General features: G+C 42.5%; 1 protein-coding gene across 3 annotated transcripts in view; it reads left to right on the forward strand.

Annotated features, from left to right (window-relative positions):
- The window catches only part of ST7 (suppression of tumorigenicity 7), a 246,770-nt gene that overhangs the window by 197,711 nt on the left and 22,369 nt on the right, over positions 1-26,690 (forward strand). For 2 of the 3 annotated variants that reach the window (XM_075014925.1, XM_075014917.1), the window contains exons 10-12: positions 4,357-4,429; positions 6,330-6,432; positions 24,200-24,350. In XM_075014925.1, coding sequence (XP_074871026.1) covers positions 4,357-4,429; positions 6,330-6,432; positions 24,200-24,350 — 327 coding nt within the window. The remainder of the gene's footprint in view (positions 1-4,356; positions 4,430-6,329; positions 6,433-24,199; positions 24,351-26,690) is intronic. The other variant, XM_075014909.1, reaches the window with a different exon arrangement.

Consider the following 26,690-nt stretch of genomic DNA (forward strand, 5'->3'; position numbering starts at 1 on the left):
AGACGCTAATTTATGAAGAGCTTTAACTTTGGTTCCTGACAGACGAGTTATCTCTTAGGACTAGTTTAGACTTGATTCCCAAAGTACAGTCTAAATTTAATTTAATCATTCATAATTCCACTCTGCTTCTAGCTACAATGTGAGGATCCCATATAGAAGCTAATACCTCTGTTGGGCAATATTCAACTCACATAATATGGTCTGCTTCAGAGCAGGCAAAATAGAGGAAGAAGGTGGGTGGGGGGGTAGAAATGACCCTACACAGGGAAATCTGCAGAGAAACACACGTGTACATTTGTATTGCTTCAGTTCCCATTCTGGAAAGGCTTTAATTTGGACAATGGGCCATCCAGCAAAGATACAATAGCCATTCAGATATTTGCTGCTTAGTCATTAACCTCCAGTGTCACCACACATCATAGGTTGGATCCCAGGGTTTCTGCTGAATACTAGACAGTAACGGATGCTCTAATATGAGAAAATGGTCTTGGACCCCTATCTTTTAGGAATTTTTGTGTTGTGTGATTGAATGTTTCTAGCACAGTAGGTTCTGCATTAGTTGTACTCTGTTTATGAATATCTCCTTCTACATGCTCAAGTTCTAGTCTTTTTTGATGCTTAGTACATCCCATCTAAGGTGACCATATTCCCCATCACGAATACAGGATGATAGGGTGAGCGGGACAGCTCACCAGCTGCAGCTGCCAAGGGCTACTGTCCTGGGGAACTTCCCCAGCTGCCCCACACCTTGGGGTATCAGAAATGGCGTGGCAGCCACACCTGTGCGCTCCAGGCTTCCCTGCGCTGGTGCTTTTCCTGGCTTCCCTGAGCCATGGGAAGCCGGGAACCAGGTGGCAGCCATGCCGGTCCAGCTCTTGGCTCTCCCAAGGTGCAGGAAACCTGGAGTCAGGCAGCAGGTGCTCCTGTCCAGCTCTCAGCTCACTTGGGGTGTGGGGAGCATGGTGTCACGTGTCAGCCACACATCTGGCTCCCAGCTCCCTCCAAACTGCAGGGAGCTGGGTGGCAGCAGGGTGGGGGTGCATCTGGCTTCTCTAAAGAAGGGGCAATTAGCCCCTTTTTAAAAGTAAATCGGGACACCTTCCTGGCACCTGAAATATGGGGCTGTCCCAGTGGAAACAGGATGGATGGTCACCTGCGTCCCATCAGTTTAATTCTCCGGCAGATGAAAATGAGAAGGCAATATTTTCTTGCACTCATGTTGCCTTTTTTGCAGAAGTTTCACATCCACCCACCCCCAAGAGCCTCTTCTTTCCTGCACCAGCCCTGGAGTTCTGTCTTCTGCTCCCTGTGATTTCAAACCCCCTCTCCCACTTTACGGGAAGAATCATGCTGCCTACGAAAATGCATTTCTAGGGATTTCAAGGCTGAAGTGGCCTCATAGCCTTGTTTACGGGTTTAAAACACTCTTAGGAATTGATCTTACGTTGAAAGCATCAGCCAGGCTCCCTCTGTCTTGAACAGTACAGGATTAGGCACTGATGGGTGCTTCTGTGTATAGCATAGGCAGATATTCCCCTTGTTGTGGTGCTGGCTTGATGGCCGGCTGCAAGAGCTCACAGAAACCCTTCTCATGAGCGAAAGAAAATGTACGTGCTACTTCAGAATTCATAAAAGCTTGTAACTAAATCAGAACTCTGCAGCAACAGTTTTTCATTTTTAACTCTGTTCCCAGAAAGGCACTCTGCTTTCCACTCCCTTTGTGATTCGATGAGTAAGTTTATGCTGCTGAAAGGCTGGAATGGTGTGAGCCAGAAAAAAAAAGTTACTTCTATTTACTTGAAAGCATGCAGAGCTCTTAACTCCTAATGTCCAGATCTACCTGGCTTGAATATGATCACTGGAACAGCACATAAATGTATTTATCTACCTTAAGGAGAGCACTACTGGGGATGGATCTGAAGCTCGCTTTAATTATATCATGGTAACTTCCATATCTGTTGTTACAACAACGCCTTGCATTTTTGTTGGTTTTAATTACTCATCACTACAGTTATATAATTGAGTGACATTATAGTTGGACCTGATGTGTAGAAACATGCAATGTTAACTCCACCAGTAGTATCTGTAGCATTAATACGTAAAAAAGACAATGTAAAGTATTAACAGTTGAGATTTCCAAAGGCACATAAGTGACACAATCCTGATGTAACAGGACAAATTCCCTTGAGTTACAAACCAATCATGAATAAGTAAAGTAAAAGAGTGATATCCCGCGAGGCATGATTTATTGATCCTCACACATCATCTTCTAAGAGCCCTATATTGCAAAATGCTAAGTGTTTCTGCAGAGGTGCTGAGTGCCCTTTTCTCCATTTGACCTCAGTGAAAGTTGATGGCATTCGGTGTACCTCAAGCATCTTCCAGCACCTACCTTTCACATAACTGGGTTCTGAGTTCTTCTTTCTAGTGTCCTTCATTGTTGAATATACCAAGTATAGAATGAATCAGAGTAAAGGTGTCCTTTGGATATCTGGAGCCCTGCAGAGTACTATTAAACTGGTGCCCCAGTGCCTGACAGCAGCTGGTGGGAGATGACGATATTTTAGAAACATGATTTTATAATCTTCAATAACACACTAATGGAATTTTTAAAAGAAATTTTAAACTAAGCTCTTGTAGAGTAATACAATACATAACAGAAACTGTCCATTTATATGTGGGGCTGGAACATGCCAGTTAAATGGCACTTAATTACCACCTCAGTGGCTCTTTCACAGGTTCAGAGTTCTGCTAAGAGGTCTGACAGGCTTTTTCACTGTTAACTAGGTCTTCTTTGGAGGAAGCAGAGGCACAGAACAGGAACAGAAAGAGGTGGACATTAAGACCCAGAGCTGCCACAAATCTTCCCATGCCCTGTGCTCCTGTATATTCTGTGTATGGGTGAGGACAGCCCTGAATAAGAGAGAGAGTGTTTTTTAGAATTGTGCTCCAGAGCTTCCCCACTTCTGGCTTAGAACCATAGTCCTACTGTAATAATATAATGCCTATTTATTTTAGTAGTGTGCCTGTAGTGTACCAATTTTAAATAAGCTATAATTGTAATACTATTGCAGGGAATAGTGCTTTCTCCAATGAATACTCCCCTTTCCTTAATGAGAACTATTCATGCTAGTAGGCAGTATGCTCAGTAATACAACAGCTATGTACAGGAACAGGCCTTAATTTCTTTCTCACTCAGCTATTATCTTAAATTTAGCCTAAATGCTAAACCATTTAAAAGACAGTTTATAATATCTGTCTGTGAGCAGGTAATATAGTGTAGAATTAATTTCTGCTTTGATTACAGTGGCAGTTATTGGGCCTTTTCCTTTTGTACTCTCCAGATGCTTTTTGCCACTCTGGTGATGAAAATAGCTGTAAACCTGACGGGACTCACTGCTTAAGCCCAGTTTAGGAGTGACTTGTGTCACTGGAGCAGAGCATACTAGTTATTATGGCCCAATGTTTGTACAAACAGCAAATTATATTACATTGTTGTTAATTTTTAAATGGCAGTAAATCAATGACTGTTTGCTTGTCTCTTCTTATTAAAAGAAAGGAAGGGGATAAAATACAGTGGATAGACGCCCGCCAGCTGTTCTTGGATGTAGACATGTTTCCCAAGGCATTGAAAGAATTTACCTTTTGTGGTTTGCATGTGTTTTTGTATATGAAAGTAATGGATTGTTTAATTCAATTCATGTAGTATCAGAAAAAAATCACTCTGCTTTTGTTTGCTAATTAGATCATTTAATGACTACATAGTACAATCAGATTTTAAAACATAATTCATTGTTAGGTGCCATTTTCAAAACTACATGAATAACCAAAGAGCACATTTTATTGGTGTTCCTAAATCACTCAGGTGTTTTTGAAATTCCACTACTGTTTGAACCTCTCTGATTCAGCAGCCTCAGGACCTTATTGATACTGGATGAGAGTATTTGCTGAACCACAGGAGGTCAATATTTTCTAGTAGCATTAACAACAGATCAATTTTGTCTCACACGTTACCAATGCTTACACAGCTTATTGGGCTCTTAGAAGACATTTAGGGGCAAATTAGAGCTAAAGGCAGCACAGAATCAGGAGAGCCAGGACTAGTGCCTGTAAACAAACTTTATGGGACCACAGGAAACTTGGCCACACCCATGATAAGTGGTCATCTAGCTAACAAAAATCATGCAGGATTAAGGATGTTACCAGATGAGAGAGTTCAGAATTAGAGGGGTTCTACTTGTATTCGTTAATTTAGATGTTATGGTGTATTGAAGAATTATTCCTGCATTTATTTTCTCTTTCTGCAAACTTCCAGGGGTTCCAATATTTATTTGTTTTGTTGTTTCCTTTTAACAGATATAAGTTTACCAAAATCAGCAACGATATGCTACACAGCTGCCCTGCTGAAAGCCAGAGCTGTCTCTGACAAGTAAGTCAGTAAGAACTTCTATGCAGCAAAATCCCTTATTGTAACCCACTAACTTTTAACTGCAGATTTATCTTCAGTGACCTGGGAGCCTGCACCTGAAAAATCTGATGGCTTAGCAGGTGAAATTTTGGCTTGCGATCTGTTTAGAATATGCCTTTTGGAAAGAGGAATTTGCACTACAAGCTGAACCTCTCTTGTTCAGCACCTTCAGATATGACCATTGCCAGATGACAGAATTTGCCGGGATGTCAATATTTTCAAGCACATTACCAACAATTCCAATGCTTTTTTGGGCTCTTATAAGACATTTAGGGGTTAAATTACAGCTAAGTAACAGCACATGACACTGAGAGCCAGGACTGGTGGCTGCTAACAAATTTATGGGACTACGGGAAACTAGGCCACACCCAGGATAAATGGTCATCTGGCTAATTAAAATCATGCCAAATTACGGAGTTTGCCAGAGTTCCAGATTAAAGAGGTTCAACCTGTAGTTATCAAATATTGTGCCTCACCAAGAGTTAAAAAATAAAAAAATGGAGTCAATTAAATTACTTTATTTTAATGTTTGTTTATACTATCTAGCTGAACAATGGCTTCCTGGATTGTATTATATGAAACTACAGCTGGGAGGTGCTGTGTGGCTGGCCATCTTCACCTTGTATAAAACAAAAGTCATGAGGGTAAAATATCATAACTGCATTAGTAGCAACATTCTTTGGCAAGTACTATCATAGCAGTGTTAGTCTACTGGATTTTAGGCAGGTGGATTTAGCACTTACTATATAATGCTTCCTGACAGGTCAATGGAAGAAAATGCTATATGTGTTTTTAAAGACACAAGTGCTCGTTCATTCCTTTTATGGTTTTCTCTTAGGATTCAACCCTCCAAGGTTCTGAGCACTCCTATGTGGTGCTGAGTGTCATCAACTCCTCTTGAAGTCAGATGGAGTTGAGAATGTTCATCCCTTCACAAGAATGCTCAGCACCTTGCAGGATCGAGCCCTAAGAACTAGATTCTGCTCCTGGATGCATGCACTCAGTCCCAAGCTGGAGGAGCTGTGCAGCTGTATCTTGGTGGAGAATGTGGCCCTAAAAAGTTGGAAAGCAAGTAGAGTGGAAAGCCACTTTTTTTTCCTGAGAGCAGTTTGCTTTTAAGTCAATGTGCACTTCAAGATCTAAGTAATTTTCTTTCATTCTTTTTATCCTGTAGATCGCCAGTACCTACTGCAACATCTTTCCTCCCTACACAGCGACTCCAGCTTGGGAGTGCAGGGCTAAGGTTGTCACAGCTTTCCCTGTGGTGTCTGCCTGCCAAGTTCAGCTCTGGAGTTAGCCGTGGGGTGTGAGGTGAGAAAGAGCTTGCATGGTCTGGTTTTTCATTCACTGGGGCAGATGGTTTGCCCACAGTTTGGGCATCCAACCCTCACTGGTACAGCTGAAAGTAGACCACCCACTACTGCTGCTGTACCATGCTTTAATCCCAACCTGACCCACAGGCACTGGGTTGGGAATTTCCCTAAAATCTTCCTAAATATGTTTTTAATGGAAACACTCTAACAGTTATTTAACATTATTTTCTATTTTTTTTTCTGGAACTTCTGCCTTAATAACACGCCCAATACAGTACAATTGCAAATTTAGTTTAGCAGTGTAGAAAGAATTGACTATTTGAGCTTACCTCCTGCTATGATTAGATGCAAACATGCTTTCCACTTCTGCAGGGATTTTCGTTGGCCTTGATGTAATAGGTCATTCAGAGTTTCCATTTACTATGGAAGTTTCTGAGAGCATAGGAAATTGTCTCAGCCTGGTTACACGGGCCCTTGGTCGAGATTCCTTTCTGACTTTTACTTGCTAGCCTTTCTGACCTAATGTATTTGTTTCTTTGCTTTTGCAGATTCTCTCCAGAGGCTGCCTCAAGGCGAGGGCTGAGTACAGCAGAGATGAATGCAGTAGAAGCTATTCACAGAGCAGTAGAATTTAATCCACACGTGCCAAAAGTGAGTATGGAGAAATCACTGTTAAAAATTTTAACAAAACAGGAAACATATCCAGTGGTTTTAGAGAGGTAAAGTAGCAAGTGGTGGTTGTTGGAAGGGAAACAAACAGAGGAAGCATGAAGGGACTAATGTTTAAACCCTGTAATATGTATTTGGAAAGAATTTGAATTTTCTCGTTAGATACCATAGGAAACAGACATGTCACCTAATATGAGGTCTTGAAACATTAAGGCCCTCCAGTCTCATCAGACTTCAGCAGCCTAGTCCCAGTTTGCGAGCCTTACAGCCCCACCAGGCCTCAGTGGCCTAGGTCCCAATTTACAGACCTTACAGCCCAGTCAGGCCTCGGTGGCCTAGATCTTCCCAGCCTTAGACTGGCAGGGAGATGGTGGTAGGTAAGCTTGGGCCCACCTGGTCTACCAAGCTCCAGCACAGGGGCCTGTTGGTGGTGGGTGTGGGACCCCAGCCACCAACTCAGCAGGGATCCCCACCACAACATGCTGAGCTCACTGGTATCCTTCCCAGTCCCCCCACCCTGGGCTACTTCCTACCCTGTTCCCAGTGTGGCCCACCATCTCTGCTCTGCATGTGCTTCCTTCAGCTGCTCCTGCTGGGGACTGCTCCTCCAGTGGGGGTTGCCATCACTGTCACCGCTGCTCTTTGGGTGGCTGCGGCTGCTCCGCAGGTGGCAGCAGCTCCTGGGCTTCCGAGGGAGCTCCTCCTCCACTGCTGGGCAGCCCCAACTGCTAAGCTTCCCCAGCCTTTATACCTGGTCTACAGCTGGAGCATGCCCAGCAGGGTCTTGGGGGTGGGGCCTTTTCTGTTCAATAGGCCTGGCACTCACCCCCAGCTCGGTGCAGGGTTGGTACATCCTGTCATACTTAATATCAGCAAAATACTGGTTGATGCAAATAGGCACCCTAATGCCATGTTGATGAACACATTTGAAGTGTCCATGTAGCTGGATTATACCTTTAAGTAATCGTAAACAGGAGCAATAATAGAATAACTCTTCAGGTTAAAGAAATGGCTTGTCTGCATTTAATGAATCACACGTAGGACATATTTTCCTCATGCCACTAAGACACTTACACTCACATTTCCTGCTATACTTCACATAAATTGTACTGATAGTTCCTCATGCAATACCCCATCTTTAAAACTATTCAGGGCCTGTTCATTTGTTAATATAAAAGTCACAGGAAGGGCAATGTTCAAGATGGAAAGGATTTTTTAAAGACAATTCCCTTGTTCCTTTCTACCTACCTATCACAGAACTAAGAAACCTGGCAGTTGAGCACTAATAGCTAATGCTGATACTTATTTTTTCACCTGAGCCTAACTACACACGGCCACGGTTAAGATGTTGCAGATTAAAGGAGAATGTTGTGTGAACTAGGAGATTGGCCCTAGAATCCTTCTGCTGCAGTGGTCAACTTCTAATACCGTTGGCCCAGTCTTTCTGCCTTCACTGGGAATATTGCCTGTACCCCCATTTGGGAGCAGGAGCATGACCTCTGAGGAATGGAGGCAGCCTGCACATGTCTGATGGATACAGTGGGTCACTGAATCCTCAGCCTTCCTTCTTCAACTTTGTCCATGAGGAGTAAGAGATAAACCCATGTACACACACTGCCCCTCTCGCTGCAAGGAGACTCCTTCCTGGTATTGTGCAGAGATTAAACACTTTCCCTATAAGGCTGATGTACTACTTGTTTTCTCCCACTGACCGCTCCCCACACAATGTGATTCTTTCTAGCAATTGCTGCCTCCATTGTAACAGCCAGAAAGTGTGTTCTACTGGTCGTTCCATCACGTGTGGTAGCAAAAGGGGAAGATGATAGAATTTTACATTTGCAACCCCAAGGCATTTTACAAATGTGTATCCATATAGACACTGTAAAGAGGAATGACTTAGCCTGCCACTAAAATGCAGCCATCTTTGGAGTGGAATGCCACAACTCTTTTTACAGCCCACAACAAAACTTCATGGCAGATTAGGAGAGAAAAATGAACAATACCATGTTAATTTGAAAGAGCAGAATGATGAATTTAAGTAAACGGAGCATAAATCAAGCTGGAATCTGATCAAGATACCCTAATTAACATCCTCAATCTTATGAAAAGTGCTGTAGGGTCTTTAATATACCCAAATGGTCGTGGCTATTATTCATTATTTTTTGTATTATCATAGTGCCCAGAACCCCTGGTCAGGGACCAGGAGCTCATTATGCTAAGTGCTGCACAAACTCATTCTCTTGAATTTCCCTTTTTTTCTTACCGCAGCTGAAAGAAGCCAGTCATTGTATTGCATATGATAAAGGTCCAGGCATGATAGAGTATTGCTTCGCTTTTCAGAATATATGTAAAAGCTTGATTATCCGGCATCCCTGGGGAACAGGGATTACTTGATAATCAAATTAGCTTGATGGGTGGGAGGAGGGAGGGGCACACCACTCTTGAGAACTCAAGGACTTGCCACTGCCAACCCAGTCAGAACAGCCGGCCCAGGCTGAGAAGCTGGCCCCCTGCCAGCCAGACCTGGCCTGGGGAGCCACCCCCTGACAGCCAGCCCGCTCAGTCACAGGTCCCGGGACTGTCAGATATGAAAGAGTTTACTGTACACAGACTGTATAAGGAAAGGAAGTAACAGGTGCATCAGACACCAATTATAATATTAAAACTGTTAAGTTGTGTTATGTGGGTTAGCATGAAGTACCATTTTTATTTCATGCACACCTACTGTGGGCATTAGCTAAAAATTAGCTAGGGAGATTTTAAGTTTGATATTTGGAACAATTGCTGTAAGGGCAGCCATAATATTTTAGCTGTAATAATGTTATGCAAATAACATGCATATACACCATCATGTTCAGCCTTAATTCTAACTGCAATAGTATCAAATATCTTCTTAATGAAATTTAAATAGCAGCAGTTAACCGTTTGTGACACAGGAAAGCTAACTATGCCACCTTGTTAGTATGTGTCGTAGCTAGTCTTAGCTTCTGCAGGATTTCAGTAATGTGTCTCTCACTGCTAAGAATAAGAACAAATGATTGTACAGGGTGAACCTCTGTAACCTGGAACTATCTCATCTGGCAACATCTGTAATCCAGAATCATTTCAGTTAGTCGGACAACCACTTATCATGGGTTTGGCCAAGTTTCCCACAGTCCCTTAAAGTCTGTTTACATTACAGTCACCAGTCCTGGCTCTCAGTGTGCTGTGCTGTTATTTAGCTCTATTTACCCCTAAAAATCTTCTAATTGCCCAGTAGGTAGTGGAAGTGTTGGTAATCTGCTAGACGATATTGATCCCCTCATGGTCTGGCAAATTCTCTTATCCGGCACTGGGCAAGTCCCGAGGGTGCTGAACTAGAGAGATTCAGCCTGTATTGATGACACCAAAAACTGCATAGCTGTTGTGCAGTTAAAGTTTTTGGAAAGTAATCTGCTGAATATGAGCTTCCAGTGCACTACTCTGATGAAAACAGTTGCTTGAATGCATAAACTCTGATGAAAACACTGCTTGAATGCATAAACAAGGGAATTTCAAGTAGGAATAGAAAGGATATTTTGTCCCTGCATTTGGTGTGGGTGAAACCTATCTTGGAATACTGTGTCCAACTCTGGTGTTCACAGTTTAAAAGTATGTAAAACATGGGAAAAGGTTCCAAGAAGAAACACAAGAACGATTAAAGTATTGTATTTAGCTTAACAAAGAGAAGGCTTATGGGTGACTTGATTACAATGTTTAAATACCAGTACGGGAAACAATTATTGATGATGGGCCCTTCAGCAGACAAAGATATAAGAAGCTCTAGTGGCTGGAAGTTGAAACTAGACAAATCCAAATGGAAAATAAGGTGATGTTTTTTAGCAGAGAATGATTAACTTTGGGAAGAATTTACCAAAGGATGAGGTGAATTCTCCATTACTGGGATTGCATGTTTTTCTAAGAGAGATTTTCTGACTAAAACAGGAATAATTGGCCAGGAGAGGGTGGGAGTTCTTTGTCTTTTGTTACACAGACGGTCAGATTAGATGATCACAATGGTCCCTTTTGGCCATGGAATCCATAAATCTAAGCAAATTCCCAACTGCTGCACTGAAAATAAGTGGGGAACAACATCAGTGGGGATGGAAGATACAAATGAGCCTTTGCATTTCTTTCTTCTTCTTCCAATGTTTTCACATTTTCCAGCTCAGATACTTGCAACCAGCCTTCCTTGGAATGTGTTCCTCTTACAATTAAAGGCTGAACTCAAAAAATGAGATTCAGAAGAGAACTCTTTAAGGGACAGGAAAAAATGGGAATGATGTTGGAAGACAGAATGGATTGCTGAGATAGGCGTAGAAGATATAAGGTGTCAGGATCCACCTGTAACCTAATACAGTTTTATTTATGACAGGTATTCGTGCACTTCTCCATGTTCTATTTATTTTAAATCGATCTAAGATTGTCCACACCAATATAAGTCAACCAGTTTAAAAACTGGTTTTACTTCAAACTAGTTCCAGTGTTGTGTGTTAACAAGTCCTTAGCAAGATGTGACCAGTCATCATCCTGAGCATAATTCAGGAACATTTTACTTTTTCCACCTTCTTTTTTCTGTTTTTTCTTAATTTATCTGAAGAGTAGAGACAGTTCTGCAGGATCTAGTAAACTGTAGAAATAAATAAATACAAATAATTAATATACCACAGAATGTATTCCACATGTATGATGTGTATTACAGAAAAGCTATTCTAGAAACATCTTAGAGAGATTTAAAACAATTTAATTCAATTTTATTTTAATCTCTTCACCCATAAAACTGGGGCTTCTTATTTACTATCAATCCAATTGAGGGGGCATCAAAGGGTGTCATGTAAAATTATCTAAAATATCTTTTTTGTGCCTGTAAATGTCACAACTTTAAAGTCCAATATCTTGGAACTTACTTAGGCTAGTCATCTCACTGTGAAGCTGAAATCTCCTTTATTCCAGTGGGCTCTCATATTATAACTGACATGATTGTAAGACTTCACTGTAACAGGTGCGGAGCTGACTGTTGTCAGTTATGGGACATGTGTGCAATATTGCAGGGAAATTGCATATTTGAGGGAAAAGGAGGACACATTTCTCTGACTGTGTTTGTTTGGGTTTTGACATCTGACAAAGCAGGTCTTTGCTCACGAAAGCTTATGCTCCAAAAATTTGTTAGTCTATAAGGTGCCACAGGGTGTCTTGTTGTTTTTGCGGATACAGACTAACACACCTCTGACTTTTGGGTTCTGTGATTTGGGGAAAGAGTTTATTTTTTCTAAGACAACAGCTGTTTGAAGTGGCTCAGCCATTTGGAATGTTAGAAGTGGTCAGAGAAAGAGAAAGATTAGTGGTCAGAGTATAACTCATGCAATCAAATAAAATACATATATTTATTAATGTTAATGAAGTAGCAAGAGTCTGCATTTGACTTTGTAGTTATATTATATGTGTACCCAGAAATTAATCGGATTCATCTGACGAAGTGGGTTTTTGCCCATGAAGGCAAATAGATCTGTTAGTCTTTGAGGTGTCGTAGAACATCTCATTGTTTTCATTGAAATGAAGTTAATCACAAACTGAAAGTTTTGGAAAAGTTACCCTCTCTGCCTATACATTTGTACAGAAAAGGGGCCTGATTCCGATAGGTCTACAGGCAATACAAATAATAATTTGTATTTTAATTTCACAAACACTGATTGAGGCATACTTCCACGTCTATACGTTGTAGATTATGCATTGCTAGACAAAATATGGCGTCATTAAACAACAATGCAAAATCTGACTGCTCTGGAAAGACACATTATTTCAGTGCTGGCTTGCCACTTTCAGTTGCTGATGTTGGCAGTAGTATTGTTTACATTTATTTTGTGGTAGCACAAAAAGGCCAACCAATTCAGGGTCCCATTAGCCTAGATGCTTTAGAGAGAGAAAGAAAATGACAGTCCCAGCTCCAAACCACTTGCAGTCTAAAAGACAACACATAACAGATGGAGGAAGATAACAGTTGGGTCAAGATGTGGTAGAAAGTCAGAGGAAGAAAAACAGTAGGAAGATTGTCACATTGTTATAAGTAGGACTGACAGTACCTTCTGTTGTTGAGATTACCTGACAGCTCCCATTAACATCTTTTTCAGTTGCTCGTAATTTGACCAAACTCTGACCATTTTGGCTGAAATTTACCATGCCAGTTGTCTGCCTTAGGCTGGATTTTGTTGGAAAGTTTCAGAATAAATGGTTCAGCCATTTTTGAGAACTGAGTCTAAAGAATAATACATGGTTTTGTAATGTGAAAAATCAAAAGTTCTGGCTGCATCTTTCTTTGAAACTATCTAGTAGCCCCATGCAGTGGAACAGAGTCTTGAAATTTGGTATGGGGTATGTTCTTTGAGTTACAGAAGTGCCTTTTCCTTTTCCTCTGAGAATCTTCCCAAATGTGTCCAAATTAAAGTCTCTGAATAATCACAGTTCACACGTGCTCAGTGGAGACTTGTTGGAATTTAGCTTCCAAAATCTCCAGAGACTGTTTTCATTGGACATGCTTGAGCTGCTCACAGCTCACAATACTGAGCAGACTGTGTGTGTGCACTCTGTACAGAAGAACGGAGATATATCCTGTAGCCCAGGGCTAGGTGCATGTAGTCAGACTTTCCCTGTATTTGGCTGCTCTCAGCTGGGCCTGGGCACCAGTACAGTGAGTCATGAGCCTGGTCTCTCCTGAGCTTTCAATGGTCCCACTTGATGGTGACCAGGCACCACTGAGAAGTAATAGCCTGACTGGGAGCAGTAGATTCAGGCAAAGGGCACAGTGAGGCTGGTACTGAAATAGATGTGGGAAGAGAGCTGCAGCTGGAAGTTGGGTGTGGGAGAGTGGGCTGTGTTGGACCAGGAGACTGGTCCTGAGACTCAGAACAAGTGGAAAGAAAGATGGGATTGGTGGGGCAAATGGACTGAAACGGGGAGCTGCAAGAGGGGCGGGTAGATTGGAACGAGTTGGCCCAGGAGAGTGAGAGAGAGAGACGGGGACATATGAGGGAAAAGGGAGGTGAGATTGAAAGCCAGCTGGCAAGGTAGGAGATCAAAGATCATTTGAGGTGCTAGGGCAGAAATGGCAACCATAAATGGTGAGTGGGCTGAGTGAGTGGCTGTCCTTCATCATGGGTGCTATGGGAAGGTGGAGAGAAAATTAATAATTCTGTCATTAGACCAGGTCTTGAATAGTTGGCACTAATTAAGGCCTGGGGCTGTGTACTGAACAAGGCAGCTAAAACAAAATATTGAAGACCTGCTCACTAGTTGAGCACCATCCATTCCACACACAGAATAAGGCAGACATCCTGTGGAAAAACTAATCCATGCTCATGTAATTAGAGAATTTTGTTATGTATGCACAGGGAGGCCAAATCAAGGCTGCACAAAGAACCTCAATTCTGGCATTTTGTAACTTTTTAGTGTTTGAAATTGCCATGTTAATAACGTGCTTTTAACATTGGGGGTGGGGAGGTGGGGTTGTGTGTAATAGCAGTAATAGATTTAGCTTCAGCAAAACTGCCACACATCCTATAGGACCCAACAAAATGCAACACTTCTTGAAATTGGAATCAGTTATTGAATCTGAAACAGGAGATGCAGCTCGGTATAGCAGCATCAGTCCTGTATTTGTTTCCAAGGGCTAGATTGTAAGGAAGAGTAAGGTTCCATACAGCCACACAGGGATGTGAAAAGGAGTAAAGTCAATGTAAATTTGCAAGACCTACCCAGATATTGGGTCCAGTATGGTGGGTGGTAGTGTGAACTCCATGTCTGATTTCCCTTCCATCCACCCAAATCCTATGGCAGTGATCGGCACAAGGAGCTCACTCTATTTATTTTCACAGGAAAGTTAACAGGCAACTTGATCAATGTATAGAAGTGCTTACACAGGCAACAAATATTTGATAATAAGCTCTTCAGCCTAGCAGACATAGGTACCATAAGATCTAAAGTTGAAAACCAGATAAATTCACACTAGAAATTAAGTACACATTTGTAATAGGGAGGATAATTGATTATTGAAATAGTTTCCCACAGGCTGTGGTGGATACTCCATCACTGGCAATTTTTAAATTAATTGGATTTTTTTTTAAAACCCATAGGCCGTGTCTGCACGAGCCCCAGACTTCGAAATGGCCACGCAAATGGCCATTTCAAAGTTTACTAATGAAGCGCTGAAATGCATATTCAGCGCTTCATTGGCATGCGGGCGCCCACAGCACTTAGAAATTGACGCGCCTCGCCACCGCACGTCTTGTCCCGACGGCGCTCCTTTTTGAAAGGACCCCGCCTACTTCGAAATCCCCTTATTCCCATGAGCTGATGGGAATAAGGGGACTTCGAAGTAGGCAGGGTCCTTTCGAAAAGGAGCCCTGTCGGGACGAGACGCACAGCGGCGGGGCACGTCAATTTCGAAGTGCCGCGGGCACCCGCATGCTAATGAAGCGCTGAATATGCATTTCAGCGCTTCATTAGTAAACTTCAAAATGGCCATTTGCGTGGCCATTTCGAAGTTTGGGGCTCGTGTAGACGTAGCCATAGTGTCATTCAGATAGGAATTATTTTGTGGAAGTTCTGAGGGCTTAACAGGACTTCAGTCACAGAGAGGTCTTGTGCCAGCCTCCTGAACAAGAATGAATTTCACCCAAACAACTTGCAAGATTGAGACCATGTTTGGAAAAGTAACTACCACCCACCCTGATCCAGTGTGTTCCTGTCTGCCACACCTTTGGGCTGACAGCAGTTAAAAATATTTGCTGAGTATTGTAACTTTTGGAACTTGAAATAACATGGAGTGGGAGTAGTGAAAAGATAATTGTATCTATCAGCACAGTTAATTATTGAGTCCAATATTTATTAGCAATTGTCAGGAGATTTCTCATTTTATACCTCTTACTTTTACTTTAATAGGTTTTTTATGGCCACAAGCCGACAACAAATCATGGGTGGGAATAGAATCAAAATAATTACATTTAATCCAAGCACCCTTTGTGAAAGGGCACCACTTTTATATTTGTTTTTCTCCAAATGATGAAGTATCTTGGAAAGGTTTTTATCTTCTTCTTTAATGCAAACATTTCAATGTGTCCAGCCACTTATTCTAATAGTTGCAAAAGAGAGCCCTGAGATGGGCGTTAGGTGTTCTAAAATCACAAAAATCAAGATTAATAATTAGTTTTTTAATGCAGACATGCTCCTTTCTGCTGTATGGTGGAATCTTTGCTTTGAAAATGTGCTATAACATCACTTTAAGAAACATCTCTGACCTTTTCGCAGCCCTGAGCCATCCCATCTCTCATGACCAACAAGTTTAGAATCAACTTTCCATTCCAGTGTCCGTGCAGCCCTTGATTCTTTTGATTCCCTTCCAACACTAACTGCCTATCCCACCAAACGTTTGCTCAACCCTAACCCTAAACCTAACCCACCTGCTGCTCTCAATGTACTGTTGAAAGTGTCTAGGTAAAATTCATGTGTCACACAGGCTTTCTCCACTGCAAATTCATCCCCCACTCTTTCAGTACTGTTGTCTACTACATCATAGAACAGAACTTCTTCTCCCTCCTGGAATGAGCTGCTTCCTGATGGTTTTCCAGCAGAAGACTGATAAGATCTGCATTGGTTTTCCTACAGAACCTTCCCACTTCTTCTCCTTCCCCTCTGATCCCTTCTCTTCCTTTCCTCCTTAACCCTTTATGACTTGGATGTCAAATATATTTCCTCTGCACCATCCCTTTGGGGTTATTGATCTTTCACCCCTAATTCTCATGTATTCTCACCCTCATTCTTTTCTTTTCTTCTGCCTCTCATTAGATATGTGTATGAACACGACCTGGTAACCTCCGTGGTCAAAAATTGGCCCTTAGTAGTGACTGTGAAAAGATTATGGCCCCCAAAACCATTTCACCTTGATCTTTGACTTGCTCCTTAGTGAGTGCCTGTTCAGCCCTTTCCAGTCCTTCTGCCCTGTGGTGGATTTTGCAATCCTTGTTCTTCCAGACCAAAGCCAGGGTATGTGTCTCCATTCTCAGCCCCTTTTAACTCAATAGACACCGTGGATTTGGGGTGGGACAATGGCTTGACTCTTTTTCTGAAGGCAGATGACTACTGTGACACATGACAGCTGTTTCTTCAAAACGAAAATATATAGTAGAGGTAAAACACAGAGTAAAAAGTGATTTACAGACAAAAACAAATGTAACCACATTTCTGGTTCTCTTGTTTAGGATTGATCTTTGCTATAAGCTTAACAGTCAGGCTGTCCAGCTTTCAGTTACCTCTGAGAGTATGTGTCTAGTTCATCACCCGGGGTTCCTTTGTCATGCATCTCTGCCTTATGTTTATCAAACTTTTGTCTTTCAATTTCCCCTGGTGAATGCCTTTTTCTACTCCCACCAAAACCAGTTTGACCAGCACTCCAGAGTTCCAAGATGAGCCATCAAATAGCTCCATGTATTTAAATAGCTGTTAAACCCAGACTTTATTGAATTCTCTTATCTGTGAGGGTGTTCTCAGAGTTCAGACAACCCCCAGGAGCAATACATATTCAGGTGTGGGATATAGAAATCATGTTTTGATAGCTGATCAAAATGTTCCATTGAAACAGGATATCTGTGATCTGAGAATCACAGTAACCTCATCAACTCTCTCTACCATCTGATAACAAATTCACAGTTGATTTTCATAAATTTCACAGTTTTAGGATTTTAAAATTCTTGAATCTCCCAATGTCAGGTATTTAAATCTTAAATTATATGATGTTGTAACAAAGCCTGGATATGTATTTTAAATGGCAAAAAGTAAATGTATAAAACAGCAGTCCTGATGCAAAAGGGGTTCAGAAAGCTATTGTATGGACAGCATAATATTGCCTTTTTTGCTTTCTTCAGAGCTGGACAGCCAGAGACTGATAGCTGCTGGCTGGGTGCCCAGCTCTGAAGGTAATGCTATCATCAGCATGGAACAGAAGTGAGTATGGCAATGCTTCAGCTCCCTAAAATTGCCTTACTGACCTGATCCTCTTTTTGGGTTAAGACCCCCCAATTTGAAAAGCATTGTGTATAGCATAGAGAAAAAGTACACAAAAGACTATTTTACAAGAGACCAGATTTCATGATCTGTGGTGCATTTTTCATGGCCACAAATGTGGTATGTCCCTATATTATTAGCAATAGCAGTGGCATAGCTGGTGAACAAAAATCAGAATTTTTGAAAGTGTCGAAGAACATATAGGAAATTTTACAGAAACGTTTGCGATTTTTCTCTGCCCTTTGCTGACCGGTTCTAGTTGTTCATTATTTCTGGTAAAAACCACAGCATACTAGACACTATGCAAACCGACAGGTGAAATTAAATGGTCAATTTTCAATTGCTTCATTGACTTCATCTCCTCTAACTCACTTATGCATCTCCTCCTGTCTGGCTTCTGTTCTCTCCATTCTACTGAGGATATCCTGAGATGTTCAAAGTACCGCCTCCTCCCCAAGCCTCTGGACCTTCATGGAATCCTTTCTGCTCCCTTCAGTGCTGTTCATCACTCCTTTCCTCTTGACACTTTGTCTTTCATTGGCTTTCATAGCCAGGTGCTCTCATGGTTCTCCTCCTGCTTCCATTACTACTCTTTCAGGGACTCCTCTAGCAGCTCTTCATCCTCCTTTCTCTGCAGGTTTGTCTCTTAGTATTTTCCTCCTCTCTTTCTCTGCCTTATCTTCTGTTTACCTTCTCTGCTCACTTAGTTTCTACAGTCCTCTGCATAGGGATGATTCAGAATTATAGGTGCAGACTCTATGGGTGCTCTAGGGCTGGAGCACCCACAGGCAAAAATTAGTGGGTAGGGATGCAGAGCACCCACTGGTGCCACGTTCCTCGCCTCTTCCCCTTCCGCCTCTCGTGTGCCAGTAGCCCCACAGTTTAACTCCTTCCCTGCCCTCTCAGCGCTTCTGGAGCATCACAAACAGCTGATTCATGGTGTTCAAACACTGCGCCAGAGGGGGAGGAAAGGGAATGGGGCAAACTTGGAGGGAGGAGGCTTGGCAGGGGCAGAGGAAGGTCAGGAAGAGGTGGGGTGGGGTGGGGCATGGTTGGAAAGAGGCAGGGCAGGGGCTTAAGGGAAGGGTGTAGAGGGGGCAGGAAATGGAGTAGAGAGCATGGGGTTGAGCATCTCTCAGGAAGAAGAGAAGTCAGTGCCAGTGATTAGAAGTCCATATCTCAGTGCTTGCATCCCATCCAGCCTGACACACTTGTCTCTCCAACATACTGCCTTGGAGGGCTTACTTCCTGCTCAAGTGCAACATGACCAAAGAGAGCTCAATAATTTACCTCCTCTCCTCTCCTCTGTTTGCAATCTTTGTGTCACCTTGTAAGCCGATGCCCAGGTGCCAGCTAAAGGTCTGGTGGGGCAAAGGGGGTGATGCCGCACCAGCAGCTACGCTAAGCAGCCAGGGCAGGCTGGGTTCTTTAGTTTGTGTTTAGTTCAGGTACAGCAGCAAGAGGAAAATTACACTTAGAGAGGCTTTAACAGTTACTTTTTATTTATACAAAGATGGAAACAATATAACTAAGACAAGTGATCAAAGTACCACAATTGTGAATTTTTGTTTATAACTTTGCTAACAGTTAATAGGAAACCGCTGGCAGCGATTTTACAACAGAAGCAGCTGCCGCGTGTAAAAGGGGGTTTTAAACTGACCGCTCAATTTATGAATGAAACCAAGATGGCCGCCGAGTGAGTGACAGGATAATTATTTTTCTTGTGGTTACTAATGTTTACAGAAGGTCATTGCTGACCGCAGCTTGCCAATTAAGGTAAGGTAGGGACCCCCTGTGGTTTGATAGGCAAGATAATAATTTTCTATAGTTCTATGTAAAAGATAGTGGAGGATGGCAGTGTTCTAATAGATCAAAGGGGTAAACCCGTTTTAAAGATAAGGTAAGGGCTTCCCACGGTTTGAGTGACAGGCTAATGGTTTTAGCAGTTTATAGCCCAAAACAGCTAGTACCCGCGGTTTTTAAAGGGGAAACAGCACAATTTAACTTGAGAAAAGTTTTAGACAAACTAGCTAGCGTAAACTAATACAAGTAATGTGTACACAAGAGAGGCAAGTTGCAGGTGTGATTTTTACCCCTGCCTTTTAGACCTGGTGGAACCGGAGTCTTTCCCTCAATTCCTATAGGAAAGAAGTGCAATACAGGTGTAATTCTTACCCTGCCTCCTAGATCCAGTGTGACCCAGATTCTCTCAATCCCTCGGGAAGAAGTAGATACAAGCCAGGCGTCCCCAGTCTCGGGAGTTAATTCCAGACCTGGCCAGCAGGTGTAGGTGATTGAAACTCAAAGGGGGGTGGTCTGCCAAGCCCCTTTATACCCCTTTTGTCACGTATGCTTCTTCCTGGTCTTAAGTGGCCAATTGGGAAGAGAGTGTTTGAACCCCGGGTTTCCCAGGGAAGATGCAAGGCTCAATTTGCACCTGTGAATTGTGGACAATTGGGCACCTTTGGAGGTTATGGGCGGGGTTTCCCAATCGTCCTGGGGAAGTGATCAAGCCTGGGGAAGTGATCAAGGTGTGTCAATCACCGAGATCAGCCAGAAGGGCGGCCATTAGCTAGCCCATTCACTGTCTGGTTTTTGTGTATAGTAGAGAGGCTGGGTGAGACAGCACACCTGCGTTCCCAGGACATCAAAGGCTGCCTGTCTCCCCTGCTTATTTCTCTCTCTGTCTCTCCCAGTGGGGGGGAGAGGAAGAAAAGGCCAAATGGGGGGTTCAAGTCTGGCTACACACCTCTAGTTGCCTTCTCCATCTCTCCACACATCCAGCCTGTCCTAAATCTGATGGTTTACTAAGGTTATGTTTAAAGAAAGACTCCCTTTTTATTATTCTGATGGCTAATGCACTTGTGAAGCCATTGTTATATCCCTCTTCTTTCATGATACCCATATTAACCACTTCCAATCCATTCTACCACTGCAATCACCATTTTCCTTGCCTTTGGGTCTGATCATGTCACCTATGCTTTAAAATTGCCCCTGGCCATTTCCAGTTGTATCATGTTTAAAGCGCTCATCCTAGCCTTCAAGACTCTGCATATCTCCCCTGCAATCTAGAATCTTGTCTCCCATTGGTGTTCAGTGTCCCCCGCCCCCCTCACCACCACCACCACTGTGGCCCTCATGACACCTTCATTTCCTTCTTCCGCTACCATCTTTGTACCTTCTTCTAGCTGCTCCTCATGTGTGGAATACATTCCCTCTACCATGTGCTAGGTTTCCCCAGCCCCACACCGCCACTTTTTAGAAAGTATTTCTGCAGATTCTCTTCTTCTGTGACACCCACAAATAGGAAAAAATGGAAAATGTTAGGTTAAGAGGGAAGAGTGTTAAGATTTTTCTCCAAGGTAACTCCCTCCTCTAGATCTTCAACTAGATCTTGTCTGTATTCAAAACAGTAAACTTTCTGTGGAGAATACTTTCTTGATAACTACTTCATACAGGGCTGAGCACATTGTTGACATTTGCAAAAAAAGAAGCATTGATACATATACATAATTCACCCTTTTGATCAGTACAGTAATATATGCTGCTCAGCATTCTAAAAGTTGGCTGTGTCTATCTTTGCTTTCATTGTGACCAGACAAGTCATTGGAGAATCAGAAGTGGGTCTCAAAGAAAACTAAGTCTTTGTTCAATAATAGGCTCATCTTGTCATCCTGATCTAAGTTTCATTATGGCATCGTAACTGAAGCTTGGAGGGAAGGTATCAGAGGGGTAGCCGTGTTAGTCTGGATCTTGGAGGGAAGGAGTCTGCTGCTTGGAGGGAAGGGTGAGTCACAGTTCCCTTTTCCCCAGTGCTAAAAAGGACTGGATTAATGCACTTTCAGAAGACCAAGATGCAGGTTGTGGCAAGTGTTGTTGTCTTCCCCAAAGGTGAACCCACATCCTGGCACAGAACCACTTTGTTTTATAGAAAAGAGTAAGCTACTTGCGACAGGCTGTGTTAAGAAAGGGAAAAACAACCTGTTGTTCCTTTCATGGGAAAGCAAGATGGGAAAGAAGAGGCGTCTAGGTCCTCTAAAATGAAAATACCCCTTTCAAAGGATTGCTAGGCAGGTAGCACCATGGCAATAGGTGTCATGTGGTGGTCTAAGAGTCACCCAGGTTGTGGGACCCATGGTGAATGCAGACAGCGCCTCAGAGAAGCTCATCCCTTTTTATAGACATGGGCAGTGGTGGATTAACATAAGAATAAAAAGGTCAGTTGTCCCAGGGCCCCCAGACGTGAGGGGCCCCAAGGTTCCATAATTCCATTTTGTTTAGACAATTCACTTTAATGAAACAAAAGAAATGTGTCATGTCATTTATATATAACAGTGATTTATATATAACAGCTTGTTATTTTGAGGCGTAACTGCATGTTAATATTTTAATATATTATGGCAGGGACTGTGGGGGGGTTGTGACTGTGTTGTCCCACAGCCCTACCTGTTCTTAACCTGCTCCTGGACATGGGGGCTATAAGTACATGGACATTCAAATGGACAAGCAAACGGACAAGCAAATACAATTTAGATGGGGCTACTATAAGGTGGGTGAACAACTGGCTGGATAACCGTACCCAGAGAGTACGGTTAATGGTTTTCAATCCTGCTGGAAAAGTATAACTAGTGGGGTTCCGCAGGGGTCTGTTTTAGGACCAGTTCTGTTCAATATCTTCATTAACGATTTAGATATTGACATAGAAAGTACACGTATTAAGTTTGCAGATGATACCAAGCTGGGAGGGGTTGCAACTTCTTTGGAGGATAGGGTCATAATTCAAAAGGATCTGGATAAACTAGAGAAATGGGCTGAGGTAAACAGGATGAAGTTTAATAAGGACAAATGCAAAGTGCTCCACTTAGGAAGGAGCAATCAGTGTCACACATACAGAATGGGAAAGGACTACCTAGGAATGAGTACAGCAGAAAGGGATCTAGGGGTTTATAGTAGATCACAAGCTAAATATGAGTCAACAGTGTGATGCTGTTGCCTAGGAATGAGTACAGCAGAAAGGGATCCAGGGATTTATAGTAGATCACAAGCTAAATATGAGTCAACAGTGTGATGCTGTTGCAAAAAAAGCAAACATGATTCTAGGATGCATTAACAGGTGTGTTGTGAACAAGACATGAGAAGTCATTCTCCCGCTCTACTCTGCGCTGGTTAGGCCTCAGCTGGAGTATTGTGTCCAGTTCTGGGCACCGCAGTTCAGGAAGGATGTGGAGAAATTGGAGAGGGTCCAGAGGAGAGCAACGAGAATGATCAAAGGTCTAGAGAACATGACCTATGAAGAAAGGCTGAAAGAACTGAGCTTATTTAGTTTGGAAAAGAGAAGATCGAGGGGGGACATGATAGCAGTTTTCAGGTATCTAAAAGGGTGTCATAAGGCAGAGGGAGGGAACTTGTTCTTCCTTGCCTCTGAGGATAGAACAAGAGGCAATGGACTTAAATTGCAGCAGGGGAGGTTCAGGTTGGACATTAGGAAAAAGTTCCTAACAGTCAAACACTGGAACGAATTGCCAAGGGAGGTGGTAGAATCTCCATCACTGGAGATATTTAAGAAGAGGTTAGATAGATGGCTTTCAGGGATGGTCTAGAAAGTGCTTGGTCCTGCCGTGAGGGCAGGGGGCTGGACTCGATGGCCTCTCGAGGTCCCTTCCAGTCCTACTCTTCTATGATTCTATGATTCTTGGGATTTCTGTCACTTTACACTTTGGAAAACATCTTTCTGAGTTAGACATTGGTATGTCCCATGCTGCAGTAAACAGCTTGGCCTACCTTTTCTGAAGTGATTTTGGGTGCTCAGGTAGAATGGGGAACACCCATTCTCTGGAAATCATGCTGCTTTCTGTCCTTTCATGGTGGGCACCCACAACATCAAGCATCCAATATCATTGTCCTTCTGTGTCCTCCTTTATCCCACCACAGAAGTAGAAGCATCCTGAAACTGGTGCCAACTTTACCAGATTCATATCCTTACTAATACACTGTATGAAAATTAGTTCACGCAGAAGGTCTTTGTAAAACTGAGTTAGTGCCCATTTCTTTGTAGTGAGGCTGGATTCTTTAGGGACTTCATTACAGCCACACATCATTTCTGGTATTACAAGTACTTTAATTCAAAAGCTATTGTAATTAAACTATCCTGTCTGTTGTATGAAGATATTTTTTAAATTCTGCTTGTTCTTTGTTAAGAGAGGCATCTCATTGCGGAATTCTCTGTGGTCCCAGGGAAGCTGAAAAACACAGCATTAACCATCTGCTGGCATATTTTGATATATGGAATAATTCAATAATTATCTTCAAGTGCATTTGGTGATGTTACATATTTGATGAAATACTTAAGAATAAAAGTACTTCAGGAAACAGAGTGTTCACTGTGCTTTGAGGAATTGCAAGCAGCTACTGTGTTTATTATTACATCTGAAATAATTAGAAGTCCCGTGGCTCCATATAGACTGATATTTTGGAGCATAAGCTTTTGTGGGCAAAGACCTGCTTCATCAGATGACTACATGCATCTTATGAAATGGGTCTTTGCCCACGAAAGCTTATGCTCCAAAACATCTGTTAGTCTATATGGTACCACAGGCCTTCTTGTTGTTTTCGAAGATACAGACTAACACAGCTGCCTCTCTGATATCTGAAATAATTGTGTTCTGTCTTTCTGTTGCAGTACCTACTAGAAATGAAAAGCTTAATACTGCCCCCTGAACATATTCTGAAGAGAGGAGACAGTGAAGCGATAGCGTATGCTTTCTTTCACCTTCAGCACTGGAAAAGGGTAGAGGGGGCACTGAATCTCTTACATTGTACGTGGGAAGGCAGTAAGTAATTCTCTTTCTTAGAAACATTTCACAGGATTTGAAAAGATAGAATCACATATTTCCATGGAGTGTTATGAGTAAATAATCTTTTATACAGTACAGCACCTTTCGTCTAAGGAGCTCGTCAAACCATTCATGAATTAAGCTTCACAGTACCTCTGGGTGATGGGCGTGGACTCTTGTTTCATTCTGTAGATGGGCAAAGTTGCCTTCAGGTTATGTGGAGAGTTGTTGGCAAGAAGTCAGAGGAGTCCTGATTCCCAGCATCCTGCTCACACCAGGAAACCAGGCTTTTTGGAAAATTAAATGTTAACAAACCCTGTCAGTGGTCTCTAATGAATTTTGGACCCCAAATACTGTGTTAATAACAAAGCCAAATATTGTCTAGATGAACGATACCATTAATGATAAGGAAGTTTTTATGATAAGTTTGTCTGAGCTGTGATGTAATAGTGTTGTCCAAACATCTGAGCAGATTTTTGTTGAGTCTTATTAAGACAGATCCTGGTCCCACACACAGCCCCTTTTTGTTGCTACAGAGATGCAAAGGGGTTGTAAAGCTATCCTAACTGGGCAACTGAGGGTTCCTCGGGATGGATGGAATCCCCCTACAGCAGCTCTTCCACACTCCCCGAAGTAGGGGCCATGTTTCCAGGGACAGTAGGGTACAGCATCGCTGCTGGGATGATGTCAGAAGAAACCTGAAAGCTGCCGAATTCCAGGAGTTTTGGGATCTATGGAATGTAGGATCACGCCCTGTGGAACCATGTCTCCCAGTTCTGGGCCAGTAGTCTACTACTGCAGTATTCCTCCTCAGGATTACATTAGAGCAACTAACGTGGGGTGAAAATTTTCTCTTACCATTGTCAATTTGACAATTCAAGTACAATACATTTAACTAAGCAGAGAAAGCAAAGACTTGTGTTAAAGCACCACACCAACGATTCAGGGAATCTGAGTTGTCACGGGCTATGCCACGTGGAGCAAAGTAACTTATCTTCTCTACCTCATTTTTTTCACCTGTAAAATGGGGATGATAATTTCTTTCTTCACAGAAGCCTTGTGGAGCTTAGTTCATTAATATTTGAGACCCTGATATTTAAGACATTATAAAGAAGAAGGTGTTTTGTTATGATTAAATGAAATAAGTCAGTATAATGTTTTGTGTTCAGGAAGACCTATTCTTCTCAGCCTGGTGATAATATTTTGTGTGTTTTCAATAACTGTGTTGAATTTTTATTTTGTTAAGTGTTTTCACCTTTATAACCGTGTACTCTTGAAAAAGAACCTCTTGGAAATAAAAAAAGTAATGTTTAGAATGACCTTTTGTGAGACAGTCTATAGTGATTTCCTTCTGTAATCGCCACTGACTTCCCCTTTTCTGCTCTGCTCTTTTGTGATTTCTCTCACCTATGTAGTATCCCTGTGTTCCTTCCTTTCTGTCCTGTTTTAATCTTTCCATTATGTTTAGGGTGACCATCTGTCCCATTTTGGGTGGGACAGCCACATATTTTGGTCACCAGGAAGGTGTCCTGATTTATTTTTAAAAAGGGGCTAATTGCCCTGTATTGGCCCCCTGCTGGCGCTCAGGTGCAGCTGCTGGCTGGAAAGCATGTATACATGTGCTCTCCGGCCACACCAGAAGGAGCCAGCAGGGAGTCTGCAAAATTAAGGGTAGGTTGGGTCCCGGGGGGGTGGCTGCCACCCTCTTCCTCTATCTCTGAGTCATGAGGAAGCTGGGAGAAGCACGAGCGGCTGCTGCCCAGTTCCTGGCTCCCTGAGGCTTGGGGAAGCTGGGAGGAGCTCCCCACTCCCACCCCCGCATATCTTCCTGTCCTGTATTTGGGATAAGGAGAGATGGTCACCCTAATTATGTCTTCATTCAGGCTTCAGCTTCAAAGTACACTTTCGCACCATGCCTTTGGCACTGACAATCCCTCAAAGAAATATGTTTAATTCAAGCTTAATTAAAGTGAATCATCTCTCAACAGTCATTGGCCTGCATTTTGTCTCACTTAGATTGTACTCTCTTTGGGGAGGGACTGCATCTGTGTCCATGTATTGTTACACTCCCCTGATGTGTGTGGTTTGCTCCCTTGTGTTTGTCCCACATGTTGCATACACACATTCTTCTTCTACTTGTTGTCTTGCTACTTATTTATTTGTACCCACCTCAGTCCCCTGCAATGCTACTTTTATCATCTCCTATTCCTTCCCAATGGCACACCTTTCATGTTGTCTGTTCTTCCTCTCTCCCATATTGTTTCTTTTCCACTCTCCATTTCAGAGCAATTGTGTTCAGAAATGTATTATCATAAGATCACGTAATTGCTCATAGCA

Source organism: Carettochelys insculpta, chromosome 1, assembly GCF_033958435.1.
Source record: "Carettochelys insculpta isolate YL-2023 chromosome 1, ASM3395843v1, whole genome shotgun sequence".
NCBI classification, from domain to species: Eukaryota; Metazoa; Chordata; order Testudines; family Carettochelyidae; genus Carettochelys; species Carettochelys insculpta.